Raw genomic sequence first — 12,764 nt, forward strand, 5'->3', positions numbered from 1 at the left:
TTGTCATTTTCCAATATGCCTCATCTTGATTTTGTAATCGCTGCTTCCTGCTAGTGCCCCAGTATAATATTCTTTTTTATTATTGCAGTAATCAGTGATTTGTAGCTTGTGACTCTTCAGCTGTTATTGAACTACAATACACAGCATTATCCAACTAGAAAGTCCAGTGAGAGTAAATCAACATCTTCAATACCACAGGTTAGTTATTCATACATTAATTATAAGGATTTTGCAATGGAAAGGAATACAGGGCATGGGCAGTTATCGACTGAAGGATGGGGCCAATGTGACTTAAAATTTGCAGTCGTACCTTGTCCTGTGTTCTGTTTACTTTCCATACTAATGAGAGCTAAAGGATAATCATTTGCACAAGAGACAATAAGGGGGTTATTTATAAATGTCCGATTTTTTTCTGGTTGGACTTTTAAAGGGGAAAAATAAAAAAAAATTTATAGAAAAAAAACCTCGCATTTTTCATGATTTATTAAACCCTGATGGTGTTAAAAGTCCAAATAAAAAAGTACCCCAACTCAGACCTACCGAGTTCATGTAGAAGTCAATGGCAGATGTTCTGCCTAAATATTGTGGTAAAATACTTGTTTTATAAGATAATTTGTTCATATATGGAGAGATATTATCATATATTCATATGACAGTATCTGTGCAAGCAGGACCAATTTTACCTTACAGCTGCATGATCTTTTAAGATGATAAAATCCGAACTTAAAGTCAGTCTTTTCTACAAATGGTTTCCAAGATATGGTTCAGATCATTATCAGGGTGAAACTACAGAGGAAGCAGACCCTGCGGTTGCAGGGGGGCTTAGTAGGTATAGGGGGCCCCTGAGGCCCTCATTAATATGCAATTTCAATAAATATTGGCAAAACTATAGACAATTTGGGGGCGCCATGAATAATTTGCTGTGGGGCCCAGAAATATCTAGTTATGCCACTGACTGTATTCTTAATGATACATCATTATACGCCCTTATTTCCATTTGTATGATATATATGAAATATGTATGTCCAGGGGGGCCCAGACTGCCGGGTCTGCTTTCTCTATAATTAACAAGAACCCCCCCCTTCCCCAGTCAGTGGAGAGTGGGCGGGGTCAGGGTGGGAAGTGGGCGGGCAGATGGGGATCAAATGCGCTGGGCCCCTCTGAAGATTTTTTTTCCAGGGGGCCCGGCGCACTCTAGTTATGCCACTGATGACAATATTAGTATTAGTAGGATTTTGTGCACATCAGTCAAAAACTGCATTTTACTACATACGTATCTGATTGTGTATTTATATTAGGGATGCACCGAATCCACTATTTTGCATTCGGCTGAACCCCTGAATCCTTTGCAAAAGATTTTTCTGAATACCAAACCAAATCCGAATCCTAATTTGTATGCAAATTAGGGGTGGGAAGGGGAAAACATTTTTTACTTCCTTGTTTTGTGACAAAAAGTCACGTGATTTCCCTCCCCGCCCCTAATTTGCAAATCCAAATCAGGATTCGGTTCGGCCTGGCAGAAGGATTCGGACAAATCCTGCTGAAAAAGGCCAAATCCTGACCGAATCTCGAACCGAATCTCGAACCGAATCCTGGATTCGGTGCATCCCTAACTTGTATATACAATGAAGTAAAAGTGAAACAATGTAGCCAAAGTGTAGGGTAACATATTGGTCAGAACAGCTAATGGGAAAAACAACAGCTAACATTTAAACACTTTTTTTTTTCAGCATTTGTTATACCCATCTCATCAATGCTCCTATTAAGCAAAATGTTTGCAGAATAGATTAGTTTTTTCACTTCCGTTTTCTGCAATCAGTTGCTTTTGTGGGGTTTTTTTTTTATTTTTAAATAGTCTTTTTTTCCCCACAAGAAGGTTTTTGTAAGAAATACTTGCCAGGTTTTAGGAAGTGAGCTTATTATTTTTGCATAAACCCTCTTGTGGCATTTTGTCTTTTTTAACTTGTTCACAAAAAAACCCAGCAATGGATTGCAGAAAATGCGAGTAAACGTTTTCTGCTGTTAATTTTCCTGACAAGGAGATGATAGATCAAAATCAGTCCATATGTGCCGACACGTTGTTTTGTTCTTGCTGCATTTGCTGTTGTATTAAACTGGGTTCAAACATAATTCTGCCAACGACTGAACTGCACCTAGAATACAAGGTATATATTACATCAATGAAGCAATTCAAGGTTCCTTTACTGTAAATATGGTCAATCTTTGAGTGATACTTTGATGCAGTTTGGTTTCTGGTTGTTCCTAGCGAGGGAATATGAAGGATAAATAGTAAGTAATGTCAAAGTCAATTAAGATATTCCCTTTGGATTCACCGTTTAATTTCCCACCTCGGAACTGGCAACTTATTTGTTGTTTTTTATAATCCTCTCGATCAGGAATGAGTACCTGGAAGCCACCTGAGTGTTCAGTAAATATAACCCCCCTAATAGCCTTATGGGTTGACATCTTGTTCTACTACTATTAGTGATGGGCAAATTTATTCGTCAGGCGCGAATTCACGTTTTTTGACGCTGCCGCATTTTCCAAAACGGACGCTGGCATCAAAAATGGATGCCAGCATCAAAAACGAGACACCGGCGCCGTTTTGCGAATTTCATGGGAAATTCGGGGATTTTTCAGCGAAGCGAAACTGCCCAAATTCGCCCATCGCTAACTACTTTCTGCCAGTCTGCAGAATGCTGCTGCTCTGCTTATCTCAGCTTTGTTGACCCTATCTGATCCTAAAAAATCTGAATAACATCATAAGCTATTTCCTTCATTTATCATAGAGTCTTTAGCTGCTACATCAGTGGAAAATGCAGAGCACCCCTAATTACCTATGGGAGCTGGATTATTTATTAGGACAAGGAGCCACTGCCAGTGTGTACAAGGCATGGAATAAGGTGAGAATGTGATATATTGCATTGCAGCAATGTTGTAGATTACTGATGCAAACTTATGAATATCTAATGCTACAGCAATATAGAGTAAATTAAAAGAATACTCAGAAACAAACAACACATTACATTTTAGAGTTCGACCAATATTTCCTTTTTTAAAGGATAACTGTTCATATAGATCTTAGTCACAAGGGATTCTGGCATTATTTATATGGTGCTTTCAGGCAGGCTAACCTAGGTTTAACCTAGGAATAGTTTTTTCCACTTTTTGGACATTTTGGGAGGAAATGTAATAAAAGATGCAAAGAGAATGGCTTTTGCAACACGGTTTAAAAAGTAACACCCAGGAGTTAAGCAAATGTTGCTTTTAATAGCATTTACATTTATAAAAATATTTTAAAGCACTAATATGTTTTAATAAATTCACATTGGAAAGTTGCTGATAATTGTGCTTTCTTTTATTAGGCAAAAACATTTTTTGGGTTGACGTCCTTTAAACTGTTATTTCATTGCGGATTTTAATTGGGCATTTTACATTGCAAATTTTAATTGCGCATTGGACACTTTTAAGAAATGCTTTAAGGTGCAAACATAACTTTTTCAGTAAGAGCTTTTATTACATTCAGGGGCAGATTTATTAAGGGTCGATTTGCAAATACACAATTTCAAAAAGATTTTATGGTGAAAACTCTCAAATTCGAATTGTGAATTATCCAAACTCGATTCAAATTTATATTCGAATTTCAAGATTTTTCACACTCTGGCCCTTTATGAACTCAAATTCGACTATTCGCCACCTAAAACCTGCCGAGTTTATGTATAAGTCAATGGGAGAGGTGCACGGACCAATTTGAGCGTTAGTAGCCTTTCTGACATTCAAGTTTTTTTTCAGAGAAAAAACTGGAATCGAGTTTAGTTGCATTTGATTAGAATTTTTGGAATATACGTCCAAGTTGTAGATATTCAATTTTTTTTTATAAATAACCCCCCAGTCAAATTTCAAGTATTTTTGAATTTAATAGAGTTTAAAAAAACCTCACATGAATTTGAAATACCTCCTTTAATAAATGTGCTTCTCAGTGTCGGTCTGGGATGCCAGGGGCCCACCAGAAAACCTTTGACCGTGGGGCCACTTTCCAAACGATTATTCCTCCTCTCCTCACTCAACGTCTTTATTCTCATAGTCTTTTATATCTACTTACTATACGTCTTCCATTATTAAGCCCTTTTTTCTCATAAAGAAATAGAGAATGACCATGAAATTGGCCAAATGGTTTAAAGCAAGAGGCCCACTGATACCTGGTCCCACCGGGAGTTTTCCTGGTATCCCAGTGGACCAGTCCGACACTGACTACATTCACTGTGCACTGGGAGCAAGCTATAAAATTTGCAAATTTTCCACTGTCAGAAGAAGCTGCTAAACAGTTTCCAGGTTTCACTCAAAGGAAAGTTTGTTAAAGCAAAGGCATAAGTTTTCGCATTGCGAATATTTTTCTGTTAAAAGGTTTTTATTACATTAACCCAATAGTTTTTTAGAGAAACAGGAAAATGAGGTTGAGGTTGCATGAAATGAGGTTACTATGAGATTAGTAGCCCATTCCTAAATATATAATCGCATGATAAAAGTCATGGTGAAGAGATGAAGCATTTGGAAGCAAAACATCTTATTTTTAATGCAATATTGTTACTTCTCTTTTAGAGTGCTGTCAAAACAATGATTTGCAGTGCTGGGATGGTAAAAAAAAGTACATAGTTACACCATTTTTCTTTTTATCAACCGTTGTGCATTCTTTTTAATTAGGTATTGTTACATAAAGTTCTTAGTAGCTCCTTAAAAACCATTACTGAATGACATATAGATCTTTACAATCCTTAAAGCACAGATGACTGTGCAAACAAAAGCTCCCTAAAACTTTGGGGACATTTCACAGATAGGGGTATGGGCAGTTTAATGTAATAGGCACCTTGAATTACTTTGGTAACACAGACACAATGAATCATGTTATAGTGTAGTTTTTTTGTATGTTACCTGCATCTAGTTGCTACTTTGCTTAATAAATCCATACAGTTTAAAGATAAAAACACAATCAATTAAAAACAAGATAAATTAACATAAACCAACCCAAGTCATTATTGGTGCATTTGTTTTCTTACGCATATTTCTTACTTATTGAAGGCGCAGGGTTTGGTAGAAGTTGCTATAACAATCCATATAAGAATGTATTTTTCTTCTACAAACAAATGAACATCTAGATAGAATCCATTTAATACACCTATGTGATACTCCGCTTTACCTGACTGTGTGTACTTTTAACTTGTGTATCAGTTAGCACTGGATCAGTAAATTATCATTTATAATAGCAGTACAGCCAGGATGGGACTTGGGTGTTTGAGGCCCACCATGGCCGCGAGACCAAGGGCCCCCACACACCTAGGGCCCCCACTGCCCATCCACTTACCCATCGCCAGCCCCTCCCTCCTCATTCATGCACCATCCTTATATTTACTTCGATTGAGGGAGGGAGGGCAGAGAGGAATCAAGGGCCCACCAGGTATTTTCCCACCCCCTGAGTTTGGCTTGAATTTAGCCCAACTGTGCAAATTTGTTGTGGGTCTTCATCGTTTTGTAATTCTTAATAGTTTTTATTTTAAATTAAGAATCATGGGAAATTATGATACACTGCCAAGCTGACTTACTACAAATTACACATTTACAGCAACAGTGCAGCCTAGAACCGATCATTGATATTTGCAAGTGATAAGACAAACAGATGAAAGGAGAACTGATAAATATGAGACAACCCATTTTTCACAGAATTGCTGCAGCCCTGCCATTATTTATAATAGAACCAAAAAAATAGAACGAAAATACATCCTAGTAGGCATTATACAAAATTAACTATGCATCCTACGTTGTTATTAGCATCTCCTACTTGGCACCCTCTGCTTTTCAGAGAATCTGCTTACCACCTATTATAGAAAACAGAGAACCAGAAACCACCATTTACAATGGAGAAGGTGAGGGAGAGTTTGTACGACTCTGCCAGCCTAAATTGGGTTAGAGACTGATTCTTACAATTCAAAGAGTATCTTGGGTTCCTTTCGATCTGTGGAATTGAGCATGCCTGTGTATTAAATAAAAATAAATTATATGTTTGGACGTTCAGACAGTGTTTATACACATTTTATACATAGGCTAAACAAAATAAGCTCAGGTCTGAAGGGGGTGTAATCATGAATATTTCCATTTAAAGAACACTCACTTGCTTTCCACTTTAGAATCTAGGTTCTTAAGCTGTTTGTCTAGATGTGACTTCTTCTTATAGTTGATTTTCAACTTTGTTTTTACAGAAATCTGGAGAAGAAGTGGCTGTAAAGGTGTTTAATAAACTCAGCTACTTGCGGCCTCTGGAGGTGCAGATGAGAGAATTTGAGATACTGAGAAAGCTCAACCATGTCAATATAGTCAAGTTCTTCGCTGTGGAAGAGACAGTAAGTCACTGAAATAGTCTTCTTATCAACTTCTATGTGGTCAAACTCAGTGCTTGTAAAGAGCAGTTTTATTATAAAATTATTTAAATTGTATGATATTATTATATAAATGCCTTTAATATTTTTTGGTACAGTAAATTACACTCGGTTCCCCAGTGCTAACCACTGAACCAATATAAATACAGAGTTTAAAGACTGGATGCTCTCTTTCACCGTAGTTTTTAGTTATTATTTTATTTTAGCTTTGTGGAGCCATCTTCCAGGGTGGCAATGCACTTCAAATAATCAAGGGTGATTACCTGTTAGTAACCCAGGGGACCCTCTGCAGTGCTGAGATGGGAAGTTCCTACAGAATTGACTAGTGCCTGCATATAATGGGTTCCAGGGGCTCAGGGTTCCTCTCTCGTTTGCTATCCTAAATGATGAATGTATGTATAACGTTATTTATAAACCACTACATGGATATGCATATTTTTTTAAGCGAAAATAGAGTAGAAAATAGGGTGCAATCCATTTCTACAGAATTATTCCGCATCTCTCCGGATAAATTTCACCCTATCACCTTGTTTTGTGTTATGTCGGTTACTGAAATACAATAGGAACTATTTTAAGTCTTTTGTTTTCACAAAGTGTACTTTAGTATGTACAGTGCAAATAGTCAATTGGCCTTGTCATTTTCTCTCTGATCCTAATAATATTTTCTTTTTCTCCAAGGGCATCAGTAAGCAGAAGGTCCTTGTTATGGAGTACTGTTCCAGTGGCAGTTTGCTTTCTGTACTAGAGGATCCAGAAAATGCCTATGGCCTGTGTGAGGCAGAGTTCCTCATTGTGTTGCAGTGTGTTGGTGAGACACTGTGAGAGACCCAATGCTAACATGTTACATGGTATAAATTTCCAAAATGAGTATGTCCAGTTAATGTATTTGTTCTGCGGTTGTTTGGAAATTGTTACTAGATCACACTAAGGGGCAGATTTATCAAGGGTCAAAGTGAAAATTTAAATTTCGAATTCGAATTTTGAAATTCAAATTTTTGAGTTTCGAAAATTCGACAAGGGAATAGTTAAAATTTGATTCGAGTTTTTTTTTTAAAAAAAAAATAGAATTTGATTTTCGAAATGTATCATGTACTGGTCCTTTAAGAATTCATAGTCGACTATTCGCCACCTTAAACCGCCAAATTGCTGTTTTAGCCTATGGGGGACGTCCTGGGATCAATTTGGAGTTGTTTGCAGCCTTCCTGAAAATCAAGTTTTTTTTCAGAGAAAGAACTCGAATAAAATCTAATTCAAGTTTGCAGGTCGATCCCATTTGAAAAATTTGTTTTTTTTAAATAAATTGCTGTTGGTCGAATTTTGGTCGAATTTCAAGTTCATGGGAGTTTAAAAAAAATAAGGATAAAGTGTTTTTTTTGTTACCAATATGAATCAGAGTAATTGAGATGTGCTTTTCAACTGTGTTCTGTAACACCTAAAACTGATCTAATGTTAACCAGTCAGTGTCAGTGTATAATCCCTCGCATGCATCTTGTGCTTTTAGTTGAAGGAATGAACCATCTGCGCCAGAACAGTATTGTGCATAGAGATATCAAACCTGGGAACATCATGCGTCTGATTGGAGAGGAAGGGCGCAGCATCTACAAACTGACAGACTTTGGTGCTGCCCGAGAACTTGATGATGACGAGAAGTTCATATCTATTTATGGGACAGAGGAATACTTGGTAGGCATATATTGTACACATATGGAGTTTATGTACTGAAGACTGTATTGGCAAATACTAATATGCCATTGAAATGGGACATTCAACTTTACATTAGCTTCTAGTATAATATAGATGGATAAGCCTCATTTTATGGTTTTGTGTTTTTGAATTATTAGCATTCCTATTCTGCAACTAAAAATGCAATTGTGAGAGTTCAGTTTGACCTTTATTCTTTTTTATTTGTTTTTAATTGCTTATCTGTCTTTTCAGGATCGTTTTTCATACTAATTTGCAAACTGGTGTCTGCTTGACCTAAAATCCAGATGAAAATCAGAACCTAAATGCTGCAAAACAAAAAGTTAAATATTTCAAAAACCACATAAAAAATGTAAAACCATAATGCTCAGTAACTACAGTTAGACTCCTAATTCCATACTTGCTGGTACTATATAAATAAATAAATAATGAGACGATGAACTCCATGTTAGAAATACATATTTTTAAGAGTGAACTGCCCCTTTAGTTTGAATGGTTCTGCAATTTTTTTCAGACTGATAATGCATAAAGTACAATTATTATATAATTATATAATGCATTATAGAATATGTGATGATCACAGCAAATCAGCCACTGTCTATTAGATTCCTTGGCAGGTGGAAACATTCAGGTGGTTATTTATTAAAGTCCTAATGCCAAAAACTCAAAAAAATTCAGTTTTTTTAATATAAATCCGAAGAGAACACTAACATTTTTCAAGATTTATTCAACCCAGAGGATGGAAAAAGTCTGAATCTGAAAATTCGCACATCAGACCTACCGTGGTTGTATATAAGTCAATAGGAGAGGTCCCTATCGTATTTGGAAGTTTCTGTGGTCTGCACTGGAATAAGCCTGAAAATCCAACTATTTAGGACTTTTAGGGCAAAAATCCGAAAAATTCTGGAAGAAGCCCGAAAAAAATTGAGCGATTCTGGGGAAAAATCCCAAAACAGGTTACGATTCGGATTTTTCCTCGAATCGTAACTGATCACTGATCCGATAAAAATAATTCTTTGTAAATAATAATAAATAAGGTCAAATTGTGGATTCTAGTTTGGCCGGACTTTTTTTATAAAAAAAATTGTCAGAAAAATTCAGATTTTAAAATATAAGGCCCTTAATGTGAGTTTACTATAGTATATAGCCTCTAGGGCATATTTTTCAAAGTTAATCAAAATAAGATAGGTAAAAGTAAATGTTACTACATTTTATTAATTAATTATCGAAAAGTGTTCCATTAAAATATATTAACTATTTTACTGTTTAATATAAGGCCAGTCATATTGCCTCAGCAATACATCAGTTATATTGAAAAATATGGTCCAGTCCATGTCAGCTGTGAACAGAAGCTGTAGGCATTCCTAACTAACTGATGTCATGGTGCATATATAGTATACAGCAACAGAATGCTTTAGAATTATATAGACCTCTCCACAAGCATAGATGGGCTTTGAGTTTCTCTCTTTTGCAAGCAGTATCTGGTCTGGCTTCTTCAGATAACAACTGGGCTAAGGAGAAAATTCCATTGGTGTGCATGTGGTTCACAGCTGATTGTGGTGTATAGCCCCATGAGTGATATGATATTTACACCTCGCATGCAATCAAATATTTGCTTTCATTATTTGCCATGCAGTAGACAGATTAAAGCTGATCATTAAAAATGATCCTCTAAAAACTATAAATACTATATACTATAAATACTTTACAAATGATGTGAGAAACTGGATTTGGTGAGTTGGTAGTAAACCTGCTTGTTTTCAGCATCCAGATATCTACGAGAGAGCTGTGCTAAAGAAACCCCTACAGAGGGCATATGGGGTCACCGTTGATTTGTGGAGTATTGGAGTAACTCTTTACCATGCAGCCTGTGGCAGCCTCCCATTCATCCCATATGGAGGCCCCCGCCATAACAAAGACATAATGTGAGTGTTTAGCTGGGAAAGAAATATCAGGGAGAAAACGGGAAATTATAAATATTCCCAACGTAATTTAGAAATGCTTCCATAGATAGAATTCTTGCTAAGAGAGCACATGGACTTGACAGAAGGCCACATGCACATAGACATACAGTAGGTAGAATATTTTGTACAGTACAGCACTGGGCTGCAGCTGTAGTACATCATTATAATTATACTGCTTGGAATGCATTCTCCTTGTTCTCTTGGGGAATTAAGCGTTCAGTGTTATAAGTACTTGTGCTTTTAGTTTGATTTGTGAAATGCTAGAAATACATTGGTGTAAATTAAAGCAAATAAAGTACTTATTGGTCATTTACTACCTGTAGGGCAGGATGCAAAGTGCCAAAAAACTGGGCACAGTGCTTTATTCATTGGGCGGTCGGCAGGGGTGTCCTTTCCCCTAACTTACACATCATATATGGGTGCAGGCCCCATTGCACCCTGTGTACTGTCATGGGGATAAACTTGATTTCATTCATTCATGGCTCTCTAAAATATTGACAGTCTTGCTTTCCTTGATATTTAAAAACCAATGGTTTCCAAATGATTGTGTGCAAAGCTATATATATACCCTGCTGCCACCTACATAAAGCGAGGGCCAGTCTGACCTAAATAGATACCTGATGAAAGTTAAAGGAACAGTAACAACCAAAAAATGAAAGTGTTTTATAGTAATTAATATATAATAAATAATAATTATAATTTAAACTGTTACCTGCACTGATAAAACTGGTCTGTTTGCTTCAGAAACACAACTATAGGTTATATAAACAAGCTGCTGTGTAGCCATGAGGGAAGCCATTCCAGTTAAATTTTTTTACCATGCCCATTTTATGGCCGCATCTCCTGATTAACATGTCTGTTTTACACAATTTGGCAGGTGATGAAAATAAGAACATTTCAAATTTTTAGGGCCATGCTTTATGTGTTGTAAGAGTTGGTGAAATTGCCCTTTAAGTTGTGAGTCTCCGTTTCCCTAAGAGACCTGCCTATCTTAAATAGTTACAATTGTATCTTTGCTTATACAAATGTATCTTAGTACAGGTGCTGAGTGTTCTGGGCTCTCTGCCATAAAGCCTCTTATTTTAATTACATTTCAGAGACTTTGTCAGTGCAAAGAGACACTCTGGACTTATTAACAATAATCCAGGACTGTGGGCTGAGCTGTTAATATCGGGACTGTCCCGCAGAAAATGGCATAGCAGATAACAGATAAACCCTAAAGAATACAATGGTGCATAATCTGTTGTCTGCTGTATCCTGTGCCTTTTCTCCTTTTCTCTATCTTAAATGGCTGCCACATGGCTACACAGCAGCTTATTTATATAAACTATAGTAGTCTTTCTGAAGTAAACACATAACTTTTACCAGTGCAAAGCAACAGTCCAGTATATGTTAATTACTGTGATACACTTTCAGTTTTTGATGTTACTGTTCCTTTAAAAATCAAAGCACATTTTGGCTTCTGTTTTAATAATATTCTTCCCATGGTGTTTTATGGGCAGATTAATTGTGCATGTCTGGGTAAAAATAATATTAGTAAGGTTCATGTAAGATATTTTATTATCCAAATAACCCTCACCCTTATCATTTAACAGGCACAAGATAATAACAGAAAAACCACCAACTGCTATTGCAGGTATACAGAGGACGGAGAAGGGACCAATTGAATGGATTTATGAACTGCCCATTAGCTGTCACCTATCTGTGTAAGGATGAAACTGCAATTTGACATCTCCTGTTAATGAAAAAATGTAATTATGATTTCTCTGTCTCTTCTTTTAGGTGCTTCTTTGCTTTTCCATGTTTCAGAACCTTGCCATAAACAGCTAATCTGTCTATTAGTCTTTAATAAAAGCTAATCACTGCACTTAATCTGTTTTTTTGAGTGCTCTCCTCCTTCTCAAATGCTGAAAACAGCAGATCTGTCAGTGATAACTAGTGTGCGTTGCAATCTGTCATATTCCGCACTCTTTCCATTTATTTATTAATAAATGATATTCAATTGGTAATGTATTACAAAATCAAATAATCATGTGTTATTAATTCTTCATACCTTGTTCTGCAGAGGGTTAAAGATCCACTTGGAAAATATACTTCCCAATATACTTGAAGCTGATGAAGAGAAGTGCTGGGGTTTTGACAAATTCTTTGCAGAAACCAACAATGTATTAGAACGGATTGTTGTTCATGTCTTCTCACTGCCTCATGCCACTATGCACATGGTTTATGTACATGATTGTAGCAGGTAAGTAGCCCACCGCTGATAGCAGAGAGCCCCCAAACACACAACCAATCACTTTACATACACATCATAAAGAAATCTAAATGTGAAAAAATAAAATATCTATTTACTGTGTGATTCTAAGATCAGTTAAATTGGGTCTGCACAGTGAGAAAGACTGAGTGAGATCTGTTGACTTGTAAGATTTAAGGTGCAGATATTTTAAAATATATATTTTAAGGTGTTTCAAAGAGAGGCTTCATATATAATGGTTCATCAAGGTATAGTGGATTTTCAACAATTCCCATGAAGTATGTAAAATGCTAACAAGGCTGCACTTTGCTTACTGCATGGGGCATAGTGCAATAGTCGTAGGCCTTTGCCTTTCCTTATACAGTTCTGACTGCAGTAGTGAGTTTTGTGTGAAGGGTGGGCAACTTCAGAAGACTA

At 36.4% G+C, this 12,764-nt stretch overlaps 1 protein-coding gene across 3 annotated transcripts in view; it reads left to right on the forward strand.

The window, feature by feature from the left end:
* ikbke.S (inhibitor of nuclear factor kappa B kinase subunit epsilon S homeolog) overlaps nt 1–12,764 on the forward strand; it is a 38,171-nt gene that overhangs the window by 3,500 nt on the left and 21,907 nt on the right. For 2 of the 3 annotated variants that reach the window (XM_041583882.1, XM_018249386.2), the window contains exons 2-9: nt 89–198; nt 2,790–2,903; nt 6,252–6,392; nt 7,107–7,236; nt 7,930–8,111; nt 9,894–10,054; nt 11,689–11,799; nt 12,159–12,338. In XM_041583882.1, coding sequence (XP_041439816.1) covers nt 2,817–2,903; nt 6,252–6,392; nt 7,107–7,236; nt 7,930–8,111; nt 9,894–10,054; nt 11,689–11,799; nt 12,159–12,338 — 992 coding nt within the window. In that variant the 5' untranslated portion in view covers nt 89–198; nt 2,790–2,816. Of the gene's footprint in view, nt 1–88; nt 199–2,789; nt 2,904–6,251; nt 6,393–7,106; nt 7,277–7,929; nt 8,112–9,893; nt 10,055–11,688; nt 11,800–12,158; nt 12,339–12,764 lie in introns of those variants that run through there. The other variant, XM_041583883.1, reaches the window with a different exon arrangement.

This window comes from Xenopus laevis, chromosome 2S, assembly GCF_017654675.1.
Source record: "Xenopus laevis strain J_2021 chromosome 2S, Xenopus_laevis_v10.1, whole genome shotgun sequence".
In the NCBI taxonomy this organism is placed as follows: Eukaryota; Metazoa; Chordata; class Amphibia; order Anura; family Pipidae; genus Xenopus; species Xenopus laevis.